This window comes from Dasypus novemcinctus, chromosome 25, assembly GCF_030445035.2.
Source record: "Dasypus novemcinctus isolate mDasNov1 chromosome 25, mDasNov1.1.hap2, whole genome shotgun sequence".
Lineage (NCBI taxonomy): Eukaryota > Metazoa > Chordata > Mammalia > Cingulata > Dasypodidae > Dasypus > Dasypus novemcinctus.
In genome coordinates, this window is record NC_080697.1 from 61,366,606 (window position 1) to 61,394,189 (window position 27,584).

Here is a 27,584-nt window from a genome sequence, read left to right on the forward strand (position 1 = left end):
ATCTCTGGACTGGCCATGTGCCAGCTGGGCCCTGAGCCTCCGCAGAGTTGTAGCTCCTGTTCTCTGGTTTGTTGGACTTGCACAGGTCAACTAACAGGAAGGTGAAGATGGTCAACCACCACACCGGGGATCTGAGAGTGCCTACCACTCCAAGCAGGAGAATCGCATCCATCAACCATGTGGGATCTAAGCCCCCCTCTCGATATAGAGGTGGAGCGGACATCACCAACCCAGGGTCCACAGGATGGAGGAATAAACTATGGGTTAGAGTGGATTTACTGGTATTCTACTATAGAACTATTGTCCCTCTAGCAATGGAAGAAATTGTAGCATTGACTGGAGAAAATGGCCAAGGTAGTTGCTGAGGGCAGGGAGAGGGAGGTAGAGGTGAGATATGGGGGCATTTTCGGGTCTTGGAGTTGTCCTAAATGTTATTGCAGGGACAGATGCTGGACATTATATATCCTGCCATAACCTACTGAATGTACTGGGGCAGAGTGTAAACTACAATCCATGCGGTACAGCAGTGCTCCAAAATGTATTCACCTAATGTAATGAATAGGTCACAATGGTGAAAGAGGTTGATGTGGGAGGAGTGGGGAGGTGGGAAGTGGGGTATGTGGGAACCTTATTTTTAATGTAAATTTTTGTGATTTATATATCTTTAAAATATTATTAAAAAAATAAATTAAAAAAATGAAATACTAAAAAAAAAAAATTCTTAGCCATATTCCAAAGACTTCTGACTTGGACCCTCTGTCCTCTGTTATCTCTCTAGACCTGCTATGTAACTGTTACCTGGGACTGAGAGAGGAGTAAATTTAAATGAATATTTTCTGGCTCTTATAAATTTTTAGATTATAGTTCCTTAAGGATAATGGTAGTCTTAATTTGTAACAAAATGGGAAGTGCAAGATGTTGACAAATAATATACATAGGAAAAGTGGTATCTAGCGATTTGAGGAGAGGTTTATGTTGAAAGATATTTTTAGACAGGTTGTAGTCATGGTTATCCTAATTCTAGTCTCTCATTTCAGTAAACTTTCACTGAATGTCTACAATTTGGCAGGCTCTGGGCTAAGTTTAGGTTTTGAGGAAATCAAGATCAAAGAGCTGGTGAGGAGGGAAGAGGCAGCAGAAGCACCTGTAAGCAGTTGATACAGTATAAAACATGGTACAAGGTATTATTCTGGGAACCTGAGATTGTCTTCCTTAATTGGTCTAATTCTCTTACCCATCCAGTAAGCACTATGTAACTGTGCTCATAATGTTCGAAAACACAAATGATTCTGTAGGTAGGAAACGGGCTTGAGAAGTTCAAATAAATAAGGAGACGGGGAGGTGGTCTTGGGAAAGGCCATCAAACCCTAGTATTCATTATTAGTGAGTGATAGTTCTGATTAGCGTAGTAAATTATAATGAACTGTCTTGTCTTGGGTGTTTCCTGCCAACTCTTCTCCCTCAAAAAAAAGCACACTAATGCAAATGAATTTCCAGTTGATAGAATATGATGGGTAACATTTTTAAATTGGACACCTTGGTGTCTTGTCTACTCTGGACCAGCTCTTATTCTGCCCGCCCCCCCCAAGTAATCTTACAAAGAGTGAAATAATAAATTTGCATCATCTTGTCACTAGAGCCATAATATACATACATACATACCTTTTACTTTTTTTTTTCCCTTTTGCTTTGAAAGTGATTCTGTTGGGATTTTTGGAAGCCCATGCATGATATCCCTTTCTTCTCCACCTCATTTCTGAACTGAGATAGTCACAGAGAAAACAAAGAAGAAAAACAGTGCTAACCTAGTGTTTATTATGTGCCAGTCGAGCAATCCTTTGAAATAGACTCCCTTATTATCTACATTTTACAGATAAGGAAACTCAAAGCATGGAGAGGTTAGTTGCCCAAGGTCACATTGTAAGCGGTGGAGCAAGGATTCAAAACCAAGCAATTTGATTCCAGAGACCAATCTCTGTTGTCGTTTTGTTTTCCTGTGTCTCATTTCACCTCTGTTACTGATAAAGCTGTTTGGAGAAAATGACTTTAGGTCTTTTGGCCAAGTTGGTTTGTTAATACTTCACACCTGAAATCATACACACTCACCCCATCACAGCAAGCTCGACAATGGCTGGACATACTGTAGTGGAATTTGTCTAGGTTCTTGACTAAACAACCAGAAATGAATTTCAAAATGACCTTGCGGGTTAGGCCAGTAATTTATTAAGGTAGGGAGGGAAGAGAAACGGGAGAAAATAATAATAGATCATGGTCCCAGGTAGAGAGGAAGGGGCTGAAGTGTGATAAAGTGAGCTGATCTATAGAATATCATTTCCAATTATAGATTATAAATCCCTGGGTTTACTTGCGTATTGATCCAGGCAGGGGTGAAGCCAAGAGAGCAAGAGGCATTGGTGTTTGCTTTTTAAACCGTTGATTATTTCGCCCCCTTTGCTGATGGGAGAGGAGGAGTCCAAGGAGTTTGCTGTTTTGATTGGTTACCCCATCCATCAATCCCCCAGGAGGGCCCAACGATAAGGCCCCTGGAGAATACCTGGGGCTTCTCCTGGCTTCCGGAGGAAATGTCATTTCGAGTGGCAGAATCTCCTGAGAGGCTTCCAGCAGCCCACCTGGGGTCGCAGATGCCACGTGGTCATCTTGCCAGGGTCTAGGATCATCTGCGGATTCCCCGTCTAGCCTGTGCCAGTACCTGCATTATGGTAGGAGGAGCGGAGCCGGTGCCCAGTCCCTTCTCTTGAGCACCACTGAATTCTCTTGAGCACTCCTTCTTTGTCCTCTGAAGAGGACAGATGGGGCTTACTTTAGGTTTTACCAGGTGGAAACATGAGAAATCAGGAATAAGTATTCTCTCCCTAATACATTTGTTAGGGAGACAAGTTCCTTGTTGGGAGTGAGCAATTGTTGGTACACACGGTGGGAAAAGATGGAGAAAGAACCGTCTACTCCAAAAAGATATTTAAACTCAGACTCTGAAGTCCATATAACTTCAGCCCTGTGCCACTGCATGTACTTACCCACGTAGGTATCCTTATGCCTATTTTCTTTTGCTGCCTGCTTTTTATTTGAAAGTAATTATGGGAAAAAACAAAAGACCCCTAAATTAGATAATTTTAAACAAGCATCCTCTCCTCAAGTTTTGTATGCAAGCAAAATTGTCTTCAATTTGTTCTCTCACATCATTTGCCATTGAGTGAAGCAAAAGATTAAAATAGAAAGAGCTTGGTTTTAAAATGGAAAACATGGGATTAAATCCCGTCTTTGCCGTTGAACAAATTATTTAGACCCTCTGTTTATTCTTTCCTTATTATTACTCCAGAGTGTTGTGAGGATAAGGCCTATCATGTAGGGCTGGTGTGAGGATAATAGCTAAAGTGTATCAGATATTTGACACATTGCAGTAACAAACGATGGCTGCTATTAATAAGGAAGTGAAAAATACAGATTTAAATTTACTGAATGCTTAAAAAATTAACAACTTCACAAAAGTGGGTGAACAGTTTATTAAGCAAATCTCTACCTTTAATGCTGCGGTGAAACGAATACTATTTGAATGATTTGTCTGTTTATTTGTAGACACACTCATGTATGAGGATGAGTGTACAAAACTAATTTGCAAGTAAACTACTTTATGCAATAAGAGTTTACCTATGTTCTATGCAAATTGAGTTCTAAAATCAGAGTTCATATACTGATTTACTTTTTAAAAATATCATTGGTCTGTTTTCTCTTATTACCTTTATATTCTAGAGATTTTTGCCTTTTTATTTGAGAAAGTATCAGGACTTCCCAGGATAGAAGTTTAATAATTTTTTATCTATTGTGTGGGCCTCTATTGAGAAAACATACCTATGACAACATGAATACATTCATATCCCATCGAAGTGTGCTTTAGGTGCATTTCCCCCATATATTACACCACTGTTGACACCAGTACTAGTGACATACCTTTGTTATAGATCCCGAAAGAATATTCTTATAATTGGATTCTTAACCACAATCCTTGGCTACCATGAGTTCCTTGATGCAGTTAAGTGACTATCTAGGATTACAAAGCTAATGCAAAATAGATTGGAAACTTGAAGGAAGGTTCTCTAAAAATAAAATTAAAGAGTACTTTTCCCTCCACCATTGTGCCATGAAGACAGTATCTTGAATTATCTAATTATTTATTGCATCATCAACTAGATTCCAGGCTTCTTGGGGACTTCAACTTTCATGTCCATTGTGACATTTGTTTATAGATGCTTAATTAATTAGAAACTCTAGACTTATTGGAATAAAGATTACATATGCATAATGCATCAGGTACAGTGTTAAGTCATCTAATGTGAACATTATAAATCAAATATAATTTACTAAAATAAATTTATACATATTGAGCTTGGTACAAAGAAAGGTTGACCTGAATTTCAGATGAGCAGTTTTGCACATTTGGGCCATAAAATAAGCATTAAATGTGAAGTTAAATATATACTTACCATATGACCCAGCAGTTCTAGGTATATACCTAAGAGAATTAAAATGAATGCACAAAGATTGTGAAGTAGTATGAAAGCGGACATAGCAGTGGAAGGAATAAAGAAAATAGTAGGTAGAAATGATACAGAGAAAGATTAGTATGAATGAGATAAGGTAGTGGTCTGGATTTGGCTGGCTTAGACCATCCTTGTAATAGTTTAATGTGAATGGAAACTGTAGATTGTGAGAATTTTTCTGTTCTCTAGCATGAAATATAAACACACCTTTAGAAGATGCTCAACATTCTGTGGCCATTAGGGAAATGCAATTTAAAACCGCAGTGAGATACTGCTAGATGTCAACTAGACCCGCTGTAATCAAATGACTCAGTAATAACACTAAGTTAAGGTAAAGATGTGGAGCAGTTCTCATATTGCTGATGGGATGTGAAATGCTATATACCCTTTGGAAAACAGTGTTTCCTAAAAGGTTAAATATATGCTTACCATGGACCCAACAGTTCTGTTCTTCGGTGTCTCTCCAAGAGAAATAAAAACAATGTCTTTACAAAGACTGTGTGTGAATGTCCATGCGCATAATAACCCCAAACTGAAAACAGTCCGGATGCCCATCAGCTGGTGAATGGACAAGCAAAATGTGGAAAATGCAGTATTTCCATACACTGGAACACTATTAACAATAAAAAGGAGCAAAGTATTGAAAACGTGCTACTACATGGATGAACCTCAAAAATGTGTGAAGTGGAAGAAGCCAGTTGCAAAAAACCACAAATTGTTGGATTCCATTTATATGCAATGTCTGGAATAAGCAGAAGAGGGAAAGCACATCGATGGTTGCCGTTGTCTGGGAGTGGAGCTGGGAATGGCTGCAGTTGGGCAGGAGGGAGCTTTTTGGGATGATGAAAATGTTCTACAACTATTGTGTGGCAACTTGCACAGCTGTATACAGTTACTAAAATTCACTAAATTGTGCACTTATAATGAATCAATTTTTGTTTTTCTTTATTAGAACAATCGTACATAAAATACAGGATTCCCGTGCACCACCCCGCCACCACTGCCGTGCATTGGTGTGGAACATTTGTTACAACTGATGATAGTACATTTTAAAAAATAAACTTTATTTTTAGAGAAGCTTCAGATTTATAGCAAAATTACACTGAAAGTATAGGGAGTTCTCATATAACCCCTTTTCCCCCCACACACATACTTTTCCCTATTATTAACATCTTACATTAGTGTGGTACATTTGTTACAATTGATGATCTAATATTGAAGCATTGTGTTAACCCAAGTCTGTGGTTTACATTAGGATTTACACTTTGTGCTGTACGGTTTTCTAGGCTTTGACAAATGTATAATGTCTTGCATCTGCCATTACAGTTTCATACAGGACAGTTTCACTGCCCTAAAAATGCCCTGCGCTCCACCTATTCTCCTCTCCCCTTCCCCTCTGAGCTCCTGACAGCCACTGTCTTTATGGCAGTGTGACAAGTTGTTCCATCAACACATGGTCTTAATGACAGTAAATCTACTATGGAACATGGATACACTCCCCCCTTATGTTTGATCATTCCTTAATCTCCAGGGATTTGGGATGATGTCCTCTGTGACTACTGATGATAGCACAGTTTCGTAATTGTACTATTAAAGTCCATAGTTTAACTTAAGAATATATCGATTTTGTGCTGTATATAAATCGACTCAATAAAGCTGTCGTACAAAACTACATAAACATTTATTTAGACTGTTATGCTATTTATACCTTTAAAATCATTGTATTTTTATATGATGTAGAGGTACTATTACCAAAATGCTAAGGTTTTAACTGGACTGTCTTCCTCAGTGATTTAGTACTTAACTGCTCATATCTCAGTAGCCAGTTACTGCCTGATTCACCCAAAGTATAAGAAAAGCTGGGATTCAATGTAAAGACTGATGTAGTTTAAAGAATCCTTTTCTTTTGGTCTAATATAGGGATTTCCTTGGTTTGGGATTTTCTCTTTCTCTTCCTAGTCCAGGCCTTTTTTATTACTCCAAATAGCAATTTCTCAAAGTTTTGTTCTTTTTAGACTTTAAAACTTTGCCACTTATTACTGGCTTCAGTTTAATCCTCAATCCTCTTTCCTCTTTCTGTATCTTGACTCTCTTCTTTCTCCCACAGAATGATCAAGGCTTTTTATTTATTTCACTTTTTTTGTTACCCCTTTGTTTATTAAAATAAGTCAGTATTTCACGAGCTTGGAAATAATTATACAATGAAAAGGGCTTTTGTTTTTTAAAATAATTTCAGACTTCACTTTTAGTAGAATAATGATGGAATAACTGTACTTGGCTCTGTGGGATGTAGCAGGTAAATCCAAGTTAGTTTTTGGGAGAAAAGAGTGATATTAATAATGTAATTAAAATTGACTAAAAAGAATACAAATTCTAGTTTAATTTGGAGGTTTAAGTAAAAATATTTGGTTTGTCTTGTCATATTTGTCTTGTAAAGACTTCTAAGTAATGTTTTCTAATATTTCTAATTGCTTTGTTCTGTGATGCATTTAGCATTATTTTAATATTTTATAATTTTTCTTAGCAAATTGTCTCCAGTGTGCACAAATTTGTGCCTGAGATTATGAAATTTCTTCTAATGAGAAACAGAAGTGTTGTGATTCATTAGTGATAGCCATTGTAAGTTTGAAATGGAGAAACTTGTGCCTTGTATTTTTTTCTTTTAGTAGCACTCAGCAGTTTGAATACAGGCTTTGGAGTCAGGCAAATTCTAGTATGAATCTTAATTCTACCCTAATTGGGTTAATTTTTTTTTTCCTTTTTTTTTTCAAGGAGGTACTGAGGATTGAAACCAGGACCTTGTATGTGGAAAGTGGGTGCTCAACCACTGAGCTACACTGGCTCCCCATCTGTTAATTTTTTTTTAAGGATATATTTTATTTATTTATTTCTCCCTACCCCCTTTGTTGTTTACACTTGCTGTGTCTGTTCATCTTCCTTATTTCTTTTTAGAAGACACCAGGAGGCTAACCAGGACCTCTGATGTGCCTAATTGCTTCAGCCACCTCTGTTCTCTGCTTTGTTGTATGTCTCATTATTTTTCTTCCCTGCGTCTCTTGTTACATCATCTTGTCTGGTCAGCTCGCTGTCTTTTTTAGCAGGTACCAGGAACCCCTGTTCCCTGCTTTGTTGTGTCTTTCATTATGTTCTCTCTTTTTGTGTCTTTTGTTGTGTCACCTTGCTGCATCTGCCTGTCTTGTCAGCTTGCTGTCTTCTTTAGGAGGTACGGGGATCTAAACCAGTGACCTCCCATGTGGTAGGCATGAGCCCAGTCTCTTAAGCCACATCTGTTTTCCCCCATGTGTTAATTTTTGAGCATTAAATAACTCAGGTTAAAATGAGGATGATACTTACCTTTAGAGTTAGTATATTAGCTATAATGAGTATAAAACATTTAGTATAATCTATGCTTGGTACTCATTTTTTCAAAAAAAACAAAACAATTATCTGTTAAGCCTGTACTAAATGAGTCTGAGTTAGAATAGTCCAAATCTAATGAGAAATTGTGCTGCCATTCATGGATGAATGAATGAGACATTGGAAATTCCTCTGGGTAATTTACTTGTGGGTCAGTTTGATCTTTCTGATGCTTGTTTTTAAGCTTTGGGGGTTGTAGCTCGAGTAGCCTTTACTTGAGGGCTTCCTTAGCCCAGCTCCAAAGGTATGGCTTTCTGAATTCTTTACTAAAACCCCGCAGGGTGTTTAAAGGAGATCTTTTCTCTGTGGCTGCGTGGAACTCTGATGTCTTCCAGTTGCGCGTGAACTCTGGGGATTGGACACTGAACACCTGGAAGTCTTTTCCCATGGCAAGTTTTCTGGCCTCTTGGGCTCTCACCCTCTGCATGTGCAATTTAGCATTCAGCCAGACTCCAGGGACCCCTGCGGATTCCTGGCGTGCTTTCTGCATTGCTTCCTTCTCTGCCTGCAGACTCACCCTGCCTCGGTGTCTCTCCGTACTGCGGTCTCTGTTGGCTCAGCTTGCTCTGGCTTGGGTCTTCTCCTTTTGCCACGGCTGGAGGGTTGTAGGGCCTGTCTTCTTTGTCTTCCTATATTTTGTCCAGTTTTCTTCTTGTTTATGGAAGGAGAGATAGAACCAGTTATTCTGTTATGGCTGAAGTTTCAGACTTACGCTTAACGCCCAGTCCCCTTTTGAGGAGAAACATTTTCTCCTGATCCTGTGTCAAACGATAAATGGAAGCCAGTGTTGGTGCCTCTGTGACTTAGAGAAAGGTGGCTGCACAAAATTAGAAAAACCTTCTCTTTCGAGCCAAGCCTTGTGAAAAGCAGTGGCCTCTGTCTTTGAGCCCCTTCCTGTGCTGTGACCCCATTACGGCTTGGCCATTTTGCTGGGGCTGTGCTTATCTCCATTTCCCCTCTGCGCTTATCTCCGTTTCCCCTCTGCCAGGTGCTTTTTCTGAAGTGCTCAAACCACACAACTTTATGCTGTGACCAGGCCATCAGTTTTACTTGGTACAACTCTTCCTCCAGCAGCATTTAGTATGTAAATTGCTGAAGGGAAAATGAAAATACTATTGGCTATGGGTTCTGGGCTTCTAGAGTCTTGGCTTATGCCTCGTAAAAGAATTTAAGGACACACCATAGAGTAGGTGAGGGAGTAAAGAGTTTATTAAGGGAAGTGGATGTGACTCAAGCAATGGGGCTCCCATCTACCATGTGGGAGGTCCAGGGTTTGATTCCCTTGGCCTCCTGGTGAAGGCGAGCTGGCCCGCGCTGCAAGGTGGCTCAACAGGATGATGCAACAAAAAAGAGACACAGAGGAGAGACAGTGAGAGACACAACAAACCAGGGAGCTGAGGCTGCTCAAGTGATTGAGTGCCTCTTTCCCACATCAGAAGGTCCCGGGAATCTGTTCCTGGTGCCGCCTAAAGAGAAGACGAGAAGAGAAGACAAGCAGGCGCAGGAGAGTGCGCAGTGAATGGATACAGAGAGCAGGCAGCAAGCACAAGTGGCAAGGGGGTGGAATAAAGAGATAAAATAAATCTGTAAAAAAAAAGTTTATTAAGAAACAAGAAAACCAGAAAAGTACCCGGTTCGGGGCATGAGGCACGTGGGGGCCCAGGTCAGGGCTTTTGAAGTCGTTCCCACGCCGGCAGAGCAGCTGCTTGCTGTTCTGATAGGTTGCCCCACCTGTCAGTTTCTCAGGGGCCAATGGAGAGGCCTTTTGAGGGTATCTGGGGCTTTCCCTTGACAGTGGGATCTTGTGGTTCAAACGGGATCTTGTTTTTCCAGTGGAACCTCGGCACGGGGTCTTGCAGGGCCTTCTTCTCAGGGTTCGGGGCGGGGTCTCCTGGCTGTGCAGCCACCAGGCCAGCCACTCCCCCTTTTCACTGTAGAAACCTGCCTCAGTGCTGTGATTCTGGAATGCGGATTTGTACTGGTGCATAGCATGTTGATGAAAACATCAAACTTTCTGAAAAATTATTTTTCCATTTTCCCCATTCAAAAGAGGGTTCTGTTAATTTGGCAAAAAGTTAAAAGGAAGAGAGCATAGAAAAAGCTCATTCACATTATTTTGTTTTGAATCACCAGGGAAAGAAAGAAATCTCAATTAGGATTCCATTTTAATAAAAACAAATTTGACCTCTTAAGTTCACATTCTTTTGTTTGAAACAAATGTTATCGGCCGCATGCTTTTTGTTTCTATCAAATAAACAAAATGGAGTCCTGTAATTCTTGGGAAAGCTGATGTTTCCTTAGGGTCATTGTTTTGGGCAGTAAGGCCTGAAGGAAGCGGTGGTAGTGCGTGTGTTTGGGTGTGACCTCGGTGGAGAAGGGCCAGCGCACACTCAGGTGCTGGCTTCGCCTCACAGTCAGTTCTTCCATCTCTAACTGATTGGAAGAAACTGAGCTCGGAGCCCTCTGGAAGGGTGAAGCGCTACAGGGCTGACTTTGTGCTCTGGGGAAGGTATCTGGAATTCCAGATATCTGGTCAGTTTTTAAAGAAGTATGATGAATTACAATCCTGTGACCTTTGACCTACTTCTTTTCCGTGTTTTTAGGTTCCACCTCCTTCAGTTACCCTTTGTCGTGGGTACCCTTTGCGTTCATTCCTTGGCCCGGGGCAGACGGACTGCTCTTCCCACCGCTCACTCTCCCCCCGCACGGGCAGACCTGGGAGCCGCTAAGTGCTGACCTGGGTATTTGCCGCCCTGCCGGCTGGTCCACTGAGCGGACGCGAGTCCCTCTAGGTGCGTGCCTAGAGCTCGTGGCTTCCCCACTGAGGGCCTTCTGCTGCTTCTCGTCCCTCAGGTTTGTCAGACACATTCCTGCCCGGGCAGAGAGCCTGCTGGAAACGTGTCTCTCAGAAGCCTGGGGGTGAGCCTGAGGAGTTCGGGGAGGGCAGCTTTTTTAGAATTCCAGTCTCACTGTGTCTTGTGTCCATCGCATTGGCCTTTGGGACATGGGCCAGGGCCAGCACTGGACTGACCACAGGGCGGAAGGCACTCACTCCTTGACTTTCTCAGGCGTGGGCAGGATGGTGGGCTGTCCACACGACGTGCGGCTGCGTCCCCGTCAAGAGGGGAGCCCGGCTCCAGAGCAGCCTCTGGGCCTTGACCTGCTTACACTCTCTGTAGCATTTGATACTGCTTGATGCGCCTTCTTTTTGAAACCCTCGGTTGCCTGTGATGCTTCTCTCACCTGTTTTTTCCTCCTCTTTTTAATCTCTTTTGAAGGTACCTTATAATAAAAACATAAATTTTCAAGTTATCATTTTCTTATTCTGCTTATGTCTTTCATTTAAATTCTTTCCTCAATCCTTCTCTTATCTAAAATATTAGCTAATTAGCTAATTATTGTCAATAAATGAAGACCACACAAGTGAGAAGGAACAGGCTATTATTTCAAAGCTTGCTGTAGGGAGGGAGTCGGCCACAATCATTTGCCTTTGGCAGAGACTCCAAGGTAGGCGGGGAGCAAAAGGTTTATAGTAAGGTACGGGAAGACTGAGTCGGTGTGACTGCAGGCTGCTGGCGTGGGAGGCTGGAGTGGGCTAGCCATGAGAGGGGCTCTGGAGGGGCTGCTTCGTGAGGCCGTCTGGCTCGCCCTGGTGGCTCCCGAGTTGCCAGTGGGGGTGGAAAGCAGGCAAGCTCTCAGTCGTGACGCAGTCCTGCTGCCTGGAGCCTCTGGCTTCCCCGGGCGGGTGCTGGGCTGCCACTGTTGCTCAGCTCGCAAGCCACACACCTGCGCAGGACGCGGAGTGCCTCACCTCCCGGTGATTTGTGCCGAACGCCATTTCTGAACTCATTTTGGGTTATAAACTTGGAGACTCCAGGAGCCTTCGCTCCTTGCCTGGAGAAGACCGCCCGGCTGTGGTTGTTTGTGGGCCGGGAGGGCCTGGGCCTGTGCGACTGAGTGTGGCTGGATCCAGAAAGGGCGTGTGCGGAGGGCCAGCATTCCTAGTTAAGACGCCCCAGAAACGTCCTTCCAGATGAGTCCAGTTCAACCAAGAAGAATCCCATCAGGCTAATGAGGAAAAAAAGTGGATTCATAAAATTAGAAGCCACAGGTACTGAGAGAAATGAAACTCAGGAGTGTTCTTCCCTTGGAGTCTAAGACCATTTCAGTAATCATCCTAATAGCCTGTCTCCTCTGAATGCACGTGGAAGTTATTTGAATGTGTAATCTTTATTTATTTATTTTTAAAGATTTATTCCCCCCCCCCCCCCACCCGAGTTGTCTGCTCGCTGTGTCCATTTGCTGTGTGCTCTCTTGTGACTGCTTCTATCCTTATCAGCGGCACCTGGAATCTGTGTTTCTTTTTGTTGTGTCATCTTGGTGTGTCAGCTCTCCGTGTGGGCGGCACCATTCCTGGGCAGGCTACGCTTTCTTTCGCGCTGGGTGGCTCTCCTTACGGGGCGCAATCCTTGCGCGTGGGGCTCCCCTACATGGGGGACACCCCTGTGTGGCACAGCACTCCTTGAGCGCATCAGCACAGTGCATGGGCCAGCTCCACATGGGTCATGGAAGCCCAGGATTTGAACCGTGGACCTCCCATGTGGTAGGCGGATGCCCTATCCCCTGGGCCAAGTCCATTTCCCTGAATGTGTAATTTTAAAAATGAACATGAATTCTGTTCACATGGGATGTGAAATCTATTTTACCAGAATCATCTAAATCAAACTATATAATACTGATTTAACTCTTTGGTCAGATTTAAACTTTCTTATAGTGAAAAATATGAAAAATCTCATTCTGCTTGTATGTTTAAGAGATGAGAAGAGGCATGTGATAAATTTCACTACAAGTAATTGAGTTAGTAGTGTATTTGAATTATGCTGTTTCAGTGTATGAATATTTGAAATTATAGAATTTCTAAATCAGGGTATTCATGTTTCAAGAATGTTGTGGTTGTGGAATATAGATATACCAGTGGTAGCTCAGTGGCCATATTTCTTTGGATATCTCCATTGTCAAGCACCTGTGGGTAGAAGATTCTAACAGAAAAGGATGGCTTCTCTTGCTTTAAAGATGTTTCTCCAAGGACACTGCTTTCTGTCCGACCTGACTCTGCTGAGTGGGGATGGAGTGTGTGGGTGAGTGGGTTAACCAGTCCTTTCAAACAACATCAGGTATTTTAGACCCCTCCCCCACGCCTTGCATCTCCTTCACCACTAATTTCTGCTCTTTTCTAGCATTCTGTGGATGCATTTTCTGTCTGCATGTGTTTCGTTATAAATATCTCATAGATCCACTAAAGATGCAATAGGTATTTCTGTTTCTTATTTACATGTTGTTTTGGAATGATTTTAGAGAGGAAGCCGAAGGCGGACATATTTTTATTTTGCCAGGAATTTTGTGATTGAGAATACCGTGTGAGCTAATTTAGACTGGTTGTTTATGAAAGACCTACCCATAGAAGTGATAAGCTGAGAACTGACAGATGAAGTGGAGCTAGCCTCCAGAGTTGCAGACAGAGGAATCCTCTATAAAGGCCCTGAGCGCACGGGAGAATTGGCTCCTCTGGCCCAGGTGTGAGAGGAAGACCAGATGGGAGCAGTAAGCAAGACACAGCTGACACACAGGCAAGGCCAGGGCGCCTGGAGGCCCGAGAAATATTTGCTGAAGAAGCCAGACGCCTTGTGTTAGACACTCAGACGTGTGCAGAAAACCTCAAGACACACTGTCCTCCTGGAGCTTTTAGTCTAGTTGAGGAGACGACACATATTTAAAACGTTTATTTTTCAAGAGACGAAGGATAGGTACTACATGAGCTGTAGAAATAGTTTCGGTTTATTTTAGGAATTGGGAGGAAAAACTCTTTTGGCTAGGGCTCTCATGGGAAGATTCCTGGGGGGTAGAGTTTGTTCTGAGCTTTTCTGTCGTGGGCAGGCCTGAGTCGGTGGAGGAATGGCTGTCTAACAGGTGCGGGCGCGTGGGGCAGGCGCGCATGCGCTCGTCAGTCCCGGAGTGCCCTCAGTGCCCTCGGTAATCTTCCTTTTAACTTACAAATCAAGTTTAAACTTGATTTCTTTAAAAAGACGATGGGTAAACTGAACAGGAATATGAATTTTTATTTTGTTGTCTTCCATTCACTGTTATAGATTTTTTTTTCCATAGAAAATGTTTAATTTATATTATGGGCTGAATTGGATTTTTGTGAAGTAGCTTTGGAGACCCTTATCACTTACGTAGTTAAATGTTATAATAGTTACCTTTCTGGGAAAATGAGTTTTGAGTTTGAAGTAAGAAACTTCCAATAGAATGTTTGGGAACTGCCTGTATTATAGAAATCTTTAATTATTAAAACAACTGAGAATTAAAAGGTCATTGAACTCACTAGGATATGTAACTTTTAAAAAATTCAAAGTAAGTTGGCAAATAGCTTTTTTTTTGCATTCTATGTAACAGTGATTTTAAACATTTATGTCGCCTATTTGATTTTCGTCCTCCGGAGCAACCTACAAGCAGTCTGCTCCCCCTTTTTGCGTGTGAGTTCCCTGACTCTGGAGAAGTCGTCCTGCAGGCCTTGTCTTTCTGCTCCAGGCTACTTATTTCCAGCTCCTTGGTTGATTCTTTTCAGTGGTAGAGGTTTCAAATCCCTATTGCTCCTGAATGCTCTTCTCCAAAAGTACTTCACTTTATCAATGGTGCTGTTAAAATTTTTCAACATTGGATAGACTATTCTAGATGTCAGGGAAACCCGACAAATGGGGCTTTTAGTGAGGTTTGTCCTCCTTACAGAGTTGGCCAGGTGAGCAAAGACTGATGAGCTTCCATTGTGATATGAAAGCAAATGGGAGGAGGGGATGACAAAGTGAAAATAATGATCCTCACACAAATCATTGGTTGCTGGTACTGCCAGCCAAGTTGGAAGAAACAATATCATTATGTAGTATGGCTATATCAGAATAAGCTCTTTGTGATGTATACATCCATTATAGAGCTGGTTGGAGAGGGATCCTGTTAAAACAGAGATTCCAAATAGTGTTTTTTTTTTTAATTAGCAATTTTATTTTTATTTTATTATTATTATTTTTAAGGAGGTACCGGGGATTGAACCTAGGACCTTCTGCATGGGAAGCAGATGCTCAAACCCTGAGCTACACCCACGCCTCCAAATAATATTTTTAATTATGAAGATTTTAGAAATTTGGTAGTTCACACCAGTAATTGATCTATAACTCCTTCTACCACCATTGTTTTCTATTGTACACATACGTGATACTGTGTGGTTTATTTTTGGACCCATTGTAAATTTTATTTTCATCATGGTCAGAGGTATTTAAAAATTTTTGCAAAGGTCACCAACTTATATAAAATCATCACTAAATGTCTTCATATCCTGGCATTCTACAGATTAGGAATATAATTCAACTTTTAAAAATGCTGTGATTTATTATTTGTTGGGAAATAAGCACAGGCTTCTAAACTAAGTCAGTATAAAGAAGAAAGGAGACTAGCTTGATCACAGACAACAGTTTTTATCCAATAATCCACATCACTTATTATTTCCCAAGCTGTCCTCCTCATACAAAGCTTATCTAATCACGATGATGATTCTCCTTGGTGAGTAACTGTGACGGTTAGGCTGTTGTGTCAACTCGGCCAGGTAATTGTGCCCACTTATTTTGTCAAGCAAGCACTGGGCTAACTAGTACAAGGGCATTTATGGACTTTCGTCACCATTGACTTTACTGCAGTGGTAAATCATAGATAGCTGGTTATAAATACATCAGTCAGGGAGACTGCCATCAGCAATGAGTGATGCTTAACCCAATCAGCTGAATGCCTTCAAAGGGGAAGTGATTCCAGCATTGGGAGAGAATTTCCCAGCTTGTCTTTGGACAGCCAGCATCTCCCAGAACTCGTCAAGGACTTTAATTGGACTTTCATCAGAGCTCCTGGTTGCAGCCTGCCTGTGGAACCTGGACTTGTGCATCCCCACGGCTGTGTGAGAGACTCATATAATCGCATACGATTGATAGATATCCCTTCTTGATTCTGTTTCCCTAGAGAACCCTGACTAATACAGTAACATTTTCAGTAACTAGGAAAATCACCATTTAGGAAATGGTTGTAATTGTTGCAGGCAAGAATCATGAATGGATGCTAAAAGTAGAGTGTGAAAGTGTAATGAGGAAATGAGATTTAGAGAGTCTCAAAGTCGTTCCCCACCCCCCAATATATGACTCACTTCAAAAGGAACAGTAGTAATTTTATAGTGGAGAGATCTCGTAGACACTGCCTTAATCAAGTGATGAAAATGAATGTCGTTAGCACTGGATGGGCATAATGTACCTCCTGGCAAGATGCCCAAGGGAAGCGTAGCATCCATAGAGCATGCTTGCCAGAATGCATTCCTGAATTGAGGCATGCATGAGAGCCAGTCTGCAAAATAACTGCCGTGACTCTTCCAAACTGTCAGTATCACGAGAGACAAAAAAGACTGACGAGCATGACGCCTACAGTCAAGGTGTGACCAGGCTCGGACCCTAGACCAGAGAAAGGCCATTGTGGGAAAGCGGTGAAATTTGAGTAAGGTATCTGTAGTTTGATTATTGTAACTGTGGTTATATAAGATGTTAGCATTTGGGGAAGCTGGCTGAAGGGTACTGTTTTTAGAACATTTTTGTAGGTGTGAAAGTATTTCGAAATGAAAAGTTCGGCAGTAAAAGGTCATTAAAAACACAGCGGAGAAACTAAGACTCGAGTGGTTACACTCTGTGACATCTCTCTTGATTGGCCTGGCACTGATTTTCTTTGCTTCCTGAATCTCCACTGTCGTCTGTATGACTGAAGCTTCTAAATAAGGGATCTTGGGATAAATGAGGCACTGTCATATTGAATTCCAACTACACTTCGAAAAGGTTCTGTTTAATTAATTTACGTACTTATTTTTGTACAGAGCTGTAATTACATCTTTGGGTTTTCCATGGCTGTGCAGGTTATTTGAGCACTACTTTTGTTTCCTAGCTGGAAACTTAGCTCTGTAATTAATTTACTGGTTTGTTTTTGCTTTTATTACTATGCTTTAAATTCAGGATAATCCCATGGATTCTTCTGGTTTGTTTTGTATGTTACTGAATTTCATATTTTTTGGTTGTCTCTTAGGAAGAGCTTGGGTTCTTCCTTTTTTTTTTTTTAATCTAAATAAGTTGTAGGTTTACAGAAAAATCATGCATAAAATACAGAGTTCCCATATTCCACTGTATTATTAACACCTTGTATTAGTATGGTACATTTTCTATAATTCATGAAAGGATATTCTTATAATTGTACTATTAACTGTAGTCCACTATTTACAGTAGAGTTCACTGTTTATACAGTCCTTTGTTTTTAGTTTTTATTTTGGTAGCTATACAACCAAAAATTTCCCCCTTTTGACCACATTGAAACATGAAATTCAGCAGTGTTAATCACGTTCAAAATGCCAGTCACCATCACCACTATCTAGTATCAAAATGTTTCCATCAACCCAAGTAGAAACTGCACAATTTAAGCACTGACTCCCCATTTATACTTCACATAAAATATTTTATTTAAGCTTGAAATAAACTAAACATCTTATTTTTCTCTCAAAAGACGATCTGAAGGGAGCTGATATTGCTCAGGGGTTGAGTGCCGGCTTCCCACATACGAGGTCACGGGTTAACCCCTGGTCCTGGTACCTCAAAAAAAAAAAAAGACAATCTGAAACTCCTATAAATATAGTAAATAGTAAACTTTCACTGGCATAAGCATCCAAATGGTAACTTTTTATTGGGGTAATAATCAGAGTGGTGGAAATCAATACATTAGGTAATGTTTCTTTTAGCAAAAACAGTTGTTGATGTATGACTCATAGATTGCTAAATATAAAAGAAACTTGAGGGGAAATGGATGTGGCACAACCAAATGGGCTCCCGTCTACCATATAGGAGGCCCAGGGTTTGATGCCCGGGGCTCCGGGTGAGGGCGAGCTGGCCCACGCGGAGTGCTGGCCTGCGAGGGAATGTGGCCCTGCCAGGAGTGCCACCGTGCACCGTGCAGGAATGCCGCCCCGCACGGGAAAGCCCCCCGGCGCAGGAGTGCCGGCCAGTGCGGAGAGCTGGCGCCACAAGATGATGCAAGAAGAGACACTGAGGAGAGAAAATAAGACGTAGCAGAACAGGGAGCTGAGGTGGCACAGGAGAGTAATCGCCTCTCTCCCACTCAGGAAGGTCCCAGGATGGGTTCCTGGAGCTGCCTAGTGAGAGCACAAGCAGACACAGAAGAATATGCAGCAAATGGATAGAGAGAGCAGACAATGGGGTAACAAGGTGCGGAGGAATAAATGAAAATAAATCTTTAAAAAAAAAAGAAACTTGAAGAGGCAGTTTTGACCGGTGGGGGTTAGGGAGAGAACGTGGACTTTGGAGTCGGAAGACCTGGTTTTGAATCCTAGATCTCTTACTGCCTAGCACTGGGTCTTAAAGAGGTCATTTAACTTTTCTAAGCCATGAATTTCTCATCTGTTAAACTGGAATAGCATCTTGCAGAGGTATTGTGAGAATTAAATGAAGTGGTATGCCATGTCCCTGGCCTTTTAGGGACATTCCATGCATACCTCCAGCTAGGTTTTACTATGTCATGTGACATTAATGAGAATCTGTTTTGTTTATAAAAACCTGTTTAAGATGATAGTTTATGTCATAACCTCTGCTAGTACTTCACAGCTCTTTTTGCCAGGAAGATTTCCATATTGCTTATGCCTAAGAAATTATTTTCTTTTATATGTTAGCCATGCTGAATATTACCTCAGAATCTATAAGACAAGTGTCCCTCATTTGTGAGAGTTTCCTTAGAGTTTTCTTAGAGCTTTAGTGTTCTAATCTGAGGTAATTTGATACAAGTAAGTTTACTGAATTTATTTTAGGAGAAAATCTTATAAGAAAAAGGAATAAGGATATGTACAAATGATTAGAAGGAAGCATTTCTATGGACAATTTTCTTTCACGTTTAGGCTTTGTTTGGAACTTTATCTTCTAAGAAGGACCAAGTACTCCTAAAGCTCCAGTTGCTGTTTCTATTTTACTCCAGTTTAAAAGTACTTTCCTCTGTTGTTAAACTTCCTGATTTTGATATTGTAACTATAGTTATTAAAGTGGTTATCTTTGTTTTTAAGAAATATACACTGAAGTATTTTGGGTATGAGGGACATGATATATCTACAACTTATTCTCATGGTTTAGAAAAACTTCTTAAATTTTATGTGTGTGCATATGTATATATATGTAGAGAGAGTATGAATGTATGATAAAGCACTTGTGGCAGTGTTAATAATTGGTGAATTTGGATTAAGGGTCTCTGGAGTTCTTTGTGTTTTTCTTACAACTTTTCTCTATGTTTGAAACTATTTGCAGACAATATTGATATACACTGAGCTATATTCCTATGCCCTCAGTAAGGAGATGGGAGGGAGGTTAGAAGCAGCTGAATAAGTGTCAAATAAGTAATCATTCACTGGCAAGAAATTAGTTTCTTTAACCTTTTGTCTAAGCAAGGAAAGAATTCATTTTATATATAGAGAAAGTAAGCTGCTGCTTTATCAAAGCAGAGAAAACTACTTGAAATCATGGTAAAAAGTAAAGATTGTTGATATTTATAAGACATATACAAGGATAAGAAAAATGCATAAAGCATAAAATAAAGGACTTTAAAAATTATCCAGTGCTCAGTCTTCTACCTGAATAACACGTTAATTTTCTAGTTAGCACTCTACTACTAGTTAATAGACATGAATTTATCTTTTATTTTTAATTACTATTGATTCTCATAGGTAACATTTTGTATTCTTTTTGCAAATTTACATAATGTTTATTATAATTGTACCCTTTCAAAAGTGTTGTAAATTAAAAATTTCCCCCTTCTCTGTTTTCTTTCATGTCATTGATAACAACTCTTGGGAATCCAGGGGCCAGCCAAAGGTAAGAGATTTGGATTATTATCTGATGTTTTTAAGGATTTTAGTACATATTTTTGGAGTACCTATACGTATTTTTGGAGTACCTGTATTTTTCTTCTCTAAAATGAAAATATTAAAGCAAGCTGTCAGCCATCTTTTGGCATATGAGGGGTAGAAGGTTTTTGGAAAAGCTGTGTTTGTGCTTTTAACCAGTGCCGGCCAGTCTTTGGCCACCACAGATTCCTTTTGCCGCCTGCTGTTCACACTGACTGCCTCAGAACTGGTAGTTGCGAACCGGGGTTAAAACCGTGCTGGCTTGCGACAGCTGGGGGCCTTGGCAGGCCAGGAGACCGCAAGGGAATGTGCTTGGACTTTCAGATTTGAGCCTGTATTCTAAAGAAACTGGGGGATGCGTCAGCCCCTGGATCTCTTAGGGGGTTTAGTGGTGTGCTGAGAGGGCACAAGGATTTTATTTTTGACTTGATCATCCTCTGAAATGACTTGGAGCTTTACAAGAAATTTTTTCTTACAGTCTTGTTTTCCTTGCCTCCCCTCCCCTGTCCTTCCTTTCTAAATCCAGTCTCTATTTGGGACTCTGGATAATTAAAAAAAAAAAGGTTGAATATAACACTGATTTCTTTGTATATGTATAACTAATTTTATTGGTTTCACTTCATCTTTTCTCTGAAAAGGTGCTAGATTATTTTTGTTTTATTTTTTCATGGAGCAGAGGCTGGAGATTGAAATAAAGGTATGAGGAAACAATTACATGACTACTTAAAGCTATCAGTATTTTATTTAATTCAACTGTGTCCTACTGCTTAGAGAAAATGTCCTGTTATAAAAATCACGGAAGGATAAATATCACATTAACATACTGATTACCTCCAGAGAGAGGTAGGCTTGGTAAATTCGGAGACTTGCATTTTTTACTTTATGCTTCTGTGTTATTTGAATTAGTTACAGTGAATATGTATTACTTCTCTGTTAATTTAAAAGTTTTCAAAATTTTTTATTTTAAAGGAAAAAATGTTTATTTTAAAAGAAAAGAACTTGTCTGCTTTAGGAAATTTTTGGCTGGAAGATATCCATAGTAATTTTTAAAAATTGCCAAAACTTTAAAAGGCCATTCAGCATTTAAGATATAAGAGGTAAATGTTCATTGATCTCTCACTTTGTGCCAGGCTGTCGCACTTTCATATAATTAGGAAACAGAGCTAACATGGCACAGCGTGTGGATTTTGGGCCACATTATCTAGATTCAAGCCCCAGCTTTTCTTTCTCCTAGCTACAAGTGCCCTAAAGTTTTTATGCCTCAGTTTCCTTTGAACAATGCCCAGGACATAGTTTCAGTTATTGTTATGGTTATTTTGGTGATAGTTTCTCCACTGGAGTTAGAAATGTAGTTGTTAAAGAATTCCCTAATTTTTTAAAAAGAAAAAAAGGAAAAAAACATGGTAATTATGGAAAGAGGAATGCAAGTGAGAGCCTAATTGCTGGTAAGTGTACACACAATAGCGATGGAACTTTTGTAAGAAAAGCTTTCAAGAAAATCAGGATTATTTCTACTTAGCCTTCTTAAGAACAGAATTAAATAAAATTATAGGAGATGAGACTTGAAAGCTAAAGCAAAAGAAACTTAATTTGACCTTCATGTTTTATTTCATCTTATCCTGCTTTAGTGATTTTTTGCCATAGATAACAAACATAGTTTGAAAAGCAGCCCTGGGAAGCAGGTGGCTCAGGCAACTGGGCCCCCACCTACCACATGGGAGGTCCCTGGTTCAGTTCCCAGTGCCTCCTAAAGAAGACAGCAAGCTGGCACGATGGGCAGGCACGGCAAGTGGACACAAGAAGATGATGCTGCAAGAGACACGGGAAGAAAAACAAGAGAGACACAGCAAAGCAGGGAGTGGAGGTGGCTCGAGCAGTTGGGTGCCCCCTCCCACATCAGAGGTCCTGGGTTCAGTTCCTGGTGCCTCCTACAGAGGCAAACAGTGAGGGGTGGGGAGAGATAAATAAAATACATCTTAAAAAAGAAAAAAGACAAGTAGCCCCATCTGAAATTTTGACATGTCTTCCATCTTCCTCCTTTTGCTCCTCTCCCCATTTGAGAATTGCTATTACAGGGAACCAACGCTATTGAAAGACTTATTAGCAAGTTTAGCTGTGAAAAAATGTTGATCAGTAAAGTACAACCTAATACTCCAGCCAGGTGGAATCACCTGGACCTGGGGCCTCCCCTTTTCCGGGGTGTCGGCAGCCACCGGACCTCTGCTGTGCCTCTCTGGCTTTGGTGGTACACTCACTGCCCTGTCCTAGGGGACAGATGGCTACCCTACCTGCTGTTCTGCACACAGCTATCGTTGTTTTAACCCTTATCTGCTTTAAATGCTTTTTAAAAAAATTTATAATTAAAAACTTAGGGAGCAGATGAAACTCAGTGGTTGAGCTCTGCTTTCCATGTACGAGGTCCGGGGTTCAATCTCTGGTACCTCCTGAAAGGAAGAACAAACAAACAACCAAACACAACTTACTCAGCACATACTATAGTCTTATAATTTGACTTGGTACAAGTAAAATACTTTTTTTACTGTGGTAAAATATACATAATACACAAATCATTTTTAAATTTTTTTCTCCCAATGTAACCTTTTTAATTCCATTAATTACATATTAATAGTGGTCTTGTCACTTTTCTTTGATTTTTAAATTACAAAACATCTGCCTTTTTAAAAAGCATGTTTGTTACTTAACTTCCAGTATTAATCCTTTTTTCTTGAGATACATAGTGGTCTAGGTTGACTTTTTTGTTTTGTTTAGTTAAAAAAAATTTTTTTTGAATCATATAATATGTTACACAATATATTTAGTTCATAGTAGCGCAATCATACAGTATTTGTCCTTTTGTGTCTGGCTTGCTTTGCTTAACGTAATGTCCTACAGGTTCATCCAAGTTGTCATATGCTTCACAACTTCATTTCTTCTTGCAGCTGCATAATATTCGATCATGTGAATAGACCACAGTTTGTTTATCCATTCATTTCTTGATGGACGCTTGGGTCTCCAACTTTTGGGTAATTGTAAATAATGTTGCTATGAACATCAGTGTGCAGATGGCTGTTTGTGTCACTACTCTTAGTTCTTCTGGGTATATACCCTGTAGTGTTAATTGCGGGATCATGTGGCAACGCTATATTCAACGTTTGTAGGTACTGCCAAACAATCCTCCAAAGTGGCTGTACCGTTTTGCTTTCTCACTAACATTCCTATTTAAGTGTTCCTATCTCTCCACATCTTCTCCAACACTTATAGTTCTCTGTCATTTTAATACTGACCATTCTGATAGGTGTGAAATGCTAGCTCATTGTAGTTTTGATTTTCACTTCCGTAATCATTAGTGATGTTGAATATTTTTTCATGTGCTTTTTTGCCATTTGTATTTCTTCTTTGGACAAATGTCTGTTCAAGTCTTTTGCCCATTTTTAAATTGGGTCATTTGTCTTTTTATTGTTGTGTTGTAACATCTCTTTATATATCCTAGATATTAAACCTTATCGGATATGTGATTTCCAAATATTTTCTCCCATTGAGTTGGCTGCCTTTTCATCCTTTTGACAAAGTCCTGTGAGGTGCAAAATTGTTTAATTTTGAGGAGGTCCCATTTATCTGTCTTTTCTTTTGTTGCACGTGCTTTGGGTGTAAGGTCTAAGAAACCATCACCTACTAAAAGGTTTTGAAGATTTTTCCCTACAGTTTCTTCTAATAGTTTAATGGTCCTGGCTTTTATATTTAGGTTTTTGCTCCATTTTGAGTTGATTCTTGCATAGAGAGTGAGATAGGGGTTCTTTTTCATTCTGTTGATTATAGATATCCAGTACTCCCAGCACCATTTGTTGAAGAGACTTTTGTCCTGTTAACATTAACTTGGTAGGTTTGTCAAAAACCAGTTGAGGGACAGCCAGCAAGATGGCAGCAGAGTAAGGAGCTCCTAGAGTCAGTTCCTGCTACAGGGCAGTTAGTAAACACTCAGAGCTATCAAAGCATCTGTTTGGGGATTCCAGGAGGCCAGAAGAGCATCCTGCCACATCCTTGTAGGAGTGGAAGGAGAAGATTGCCCATCTGCAGAGAAGACTCATAAGGAGAGCGTGCCATGCCACAGAGGCCTGTGCCCATCCTCCACTGGAGGCACAAGCCACCTTGGGAGCTGTTCCACAGCTGGAATTGGAAACTCCATTCATCCAGAATGGGGAAGGAAGAGACAGTTGGGCACCAACTGCAGCTACTGATGAGTAAATTCTGCCAGCTAAAGTATAATCCTGAGAACTGCTAAAGTTTGAGCCTGTCCAAGTCAGAAAGAGCTGGGAGCCTCCATCTTAACTCCACGCCTGGCACGAGGGGAAGCGGGGCAGACTGAAAACCCAGTTCTGGTGGGAACCAGCTTCTTTCCATCCAGGTCAGATTGCAGCTCTAGCCTAGGCCTCAGCCCCACCTCTGGCAGGGAGGAAACTGCTGGGACCTGCGCCAGCCTCTCCAGGAAATTATTGGCCAAGCCATGGAGGCTGGTGATTATCCTACTCCGGTGGCACGAGCTGCCCCAGGAGCTATTCTGTAGCTGGAACTGGAAGCTCCATTTCCCAAAAACAGGGGAGGAGGAGATGATTGGCTGCCTATTTTGGCTACTGATTGGTAGACGTTGCTGGCTAAGGTATAACCCTAAGAACAGCTAAAGTTTGAACCTCTCCAAGTCAGATAGAGGCTGGTGGCTGCCATTTTGACTCCACCCCCAGCATGTGGGGAAGCTGGGCTGACAGAAGATCACAGCAACGGTAGGAACCAGTTTTTTTCACCCAGATCAGCCTGCAGCCCTAGCCGAGTCTTTAGCCCCGCCTCTGGCAGGGAGGAGGCTGGTGGGCCCCCACACCAGCCTATCCAGGTAACTGCAGGTAACTTTGGCTGGCACAGACTGAGTAATCGGAAGTCTACCAGGGCAAGTGCGGTCATCTTGGACCCGCAATGCATAGATTGCTGCCACACCTACAGCTCCATCCCCACCCCAGGCAGGGCAGAAAGGGGTGTGAAGTTTCATCAGTCTCTCTGGGCAGCTAGAGTCTAGGTCTGCATGACTTGGTTATTCCACTCAGCTGTGACTCTGTCCCTACCCCTGGCAAAGGAGAGAGTTGGGAGAAGCGTCATGGGTTGCTGGGGCAATGAGGGCAGCTTGAGCCTTCACAGCTTACAGCATCATCCTTGGCTCCTACTGCACAACCCGCAAGGGAGAGAGGGCAGGAAACCCTAAACTAAAGAGAAAAACTGCACCCAGAATAAATACTCTAGTGAGCCAGATTCCAAGACACCAACACAAAATTACAATTCACCCCAAGAAACAGGAAGGTATAGCCCCATTAAAGGAACAAGATAAGCCTCCAGATGACAAAGAAGTTGAGACAACAAACCGTAGGTGTTCAAACAAATCTTAATAAATTCAGTGAGATGGCTAAATAGATTAAGAATATTAAGAAGACATTGGGGGAAGTGGATTTGACTTAACTGATAGAGTGTCTGCCTACCACATTGGAGGTCCAGCATTCAAACCCCGGGCCTCCTGACCCATGTGGTGAGCTGGCCCATGCACAGTGCTGATGTGCACAAGGGGTGCCATGCCATGCAGGGGTGTTCCCCGCATGGGGAGCCCCACGCGCAGGAAGTGCACCCCCTGAGGAGAGTCGCCTTGCATGAAAAAAAATGTGCAGCCTGCCCAGGAGTGGCGCTGCACAGATGGAGAGCTGACACAGCAAGATGATGCAAGAGAAAGAGACAGATTCTTGGTGCCGCTGACAAGAGTGTAAGCAGAGAAAGAACACACAGTGAATGGACACAGAGAGTAGACGGGGGGGGGGGGGGGGGGGGAGGGGAGAGAAATAAATAAAATCTTTTTAAAAAAAGACATTGGATGAGCACAAAGAATTTGAAAGCAAAAAAACATTGGAATCATAATAGCAGATTTGAGGAGGCAGAAGAAAGGATTGGTGAGCTTGAAAAAATGGCCTCTGAAAGTGAACATACAAAAGAACAGATAAAGAAAAGAATGGAAAAAAATTGAACAGAGTCTCGGGGAACTAAATGACAGCAAAAGACATGCAAACATACATGTCATGGGTGTCCCAGAAGGAGAAGAGAAGGGAAAAGGGGCAGAAAGAATATTTGAAGAAATAGTGGTAGAAAATTTGCCAACCATATTGAAAGACATAGATATCCATGTCCAAGAAGCACAACATACTCCCATCCGAAAAAATCTGAATAGACCAACTCTGAGACACATAGTCATCAGAATGTCAGATGCCAAAGACAAAGAGAGAATTCTGAGAATAGCAAGAGAAAAGAAATGAATGCATAACATATAAGGGATACCATTAAGATTAAGTATGACTTCTCACCACCAACCGTGGAGGCAAGAAGACAATGGTCTGATATATTTAAGATACTACAAGAGAAAAACTTCCATCCAAGAGTCTTATATCTGACAAGATTGTCTTTTAAAAATGAGGGCAAGTTTAGAATATTCACAGATAAACAGAAACGGAGAGAATTTCTAACCTAAAGACCGGATTTTCAGGAAATACTAAAGGGTATGCTAAAGCCTGAAAAGAAAAGACAGGAGAGTGAGGGCTGGAAGAGAGTCTAGAAATGAAGATTATATGAATAAAAGTTACTTAAAGTGTCAAAAGAGTATTGAAAATAAAAGATGACAGATAAAGCTAAAATAGTTAGAAATAAACTTAACCAATGATGGAAAATGCTTGTGTTCAGAAAACTGCAACACGGTGTTAAAAGACATAATAAAAGGCCTAAATAAGAATATTCCATGATCATGGATTGGTAGACTAAATATCACTAACATGTCAGTTCTCCTGAAATTGACATACAGATTCAATCCAATCCCGATTAAAGTTCCACCAGCATTAAAAAAATAAAAAATAAAAAACACGATTATCAAATTTATTTTGAAGGGTAAGAGGTCCTGAATAACCAGAAACATCTTAAAAAGGAAGTGAACCCTCATTTTCAGGCTTTGAATCATACTACCTTACTATAGTGGTAAAAATAGCATGGTACTGGCGTAAAGACAGACACATAGACCAATGGAACCTTCAGCATCGCTGCAAGTATCTATGAATCTTGTCCTTCAAGCAGTGACGCTTGGTTGTCACTGTCAGGCCTGAGGGAAGGGGGAGAGATGAATAGAATAGTTGGAAGAGGGGATAACTGGGGGAAATGGCAGTGTCCTGCATTGTCCTGCGGTGATGGGTACAGGCCATGTTAAATGTCACCAAAAATTTATAAAGGCGTGTAGTCTAAAATGTAAACTATAATGGAACCATGATTAGTAGCTGTGTTTCAATATCTGTATGTCAGTTGCAGCAAATTCAACATCCACATGTAAAAAGATCATTGCTGGGGAAAGGGGAAAGGGTTTGATGTTGGGCATAAGGGAGTTCCCTATATTCTATATGTGACTTTACTGTGACCTAAAACTTCTTTGAAGACATTAAAAAAAAAAAAAAAGGATGTAGACACTGAGGAAGAAATGGAAGAGATTGCCTTGCCAGTGTACATACAGGGCAACACCTATTACAGTGATG

General features: G+C 41.0%; 1 protein-coding gene across 1 annotated transcript in view; it reads left to right on the top strand.

Moving 5' to 3' along the window:
- The first annotated feature begins 20,322 nt into the window (after positions 1-20,322).
- The window catches only part of KIF13B (kinesin family member 13B), a 180,565-nt gene continuing 173,303 nt past the window's right edge, over positions 20,323-27,584 (top strand). The window contains exon 1 of the mRNA XM_058288052.2: positions 20,323-20,692. Within this exon, the coding sequence (XP_058144035.2) occupies positions 20,663-20,692 (30 nt within the window). The 5' untranslated portion in view covers positions 20,323-20,662. The remainder of the gene's footprint in view (positions 20,693-27,584) is intronic.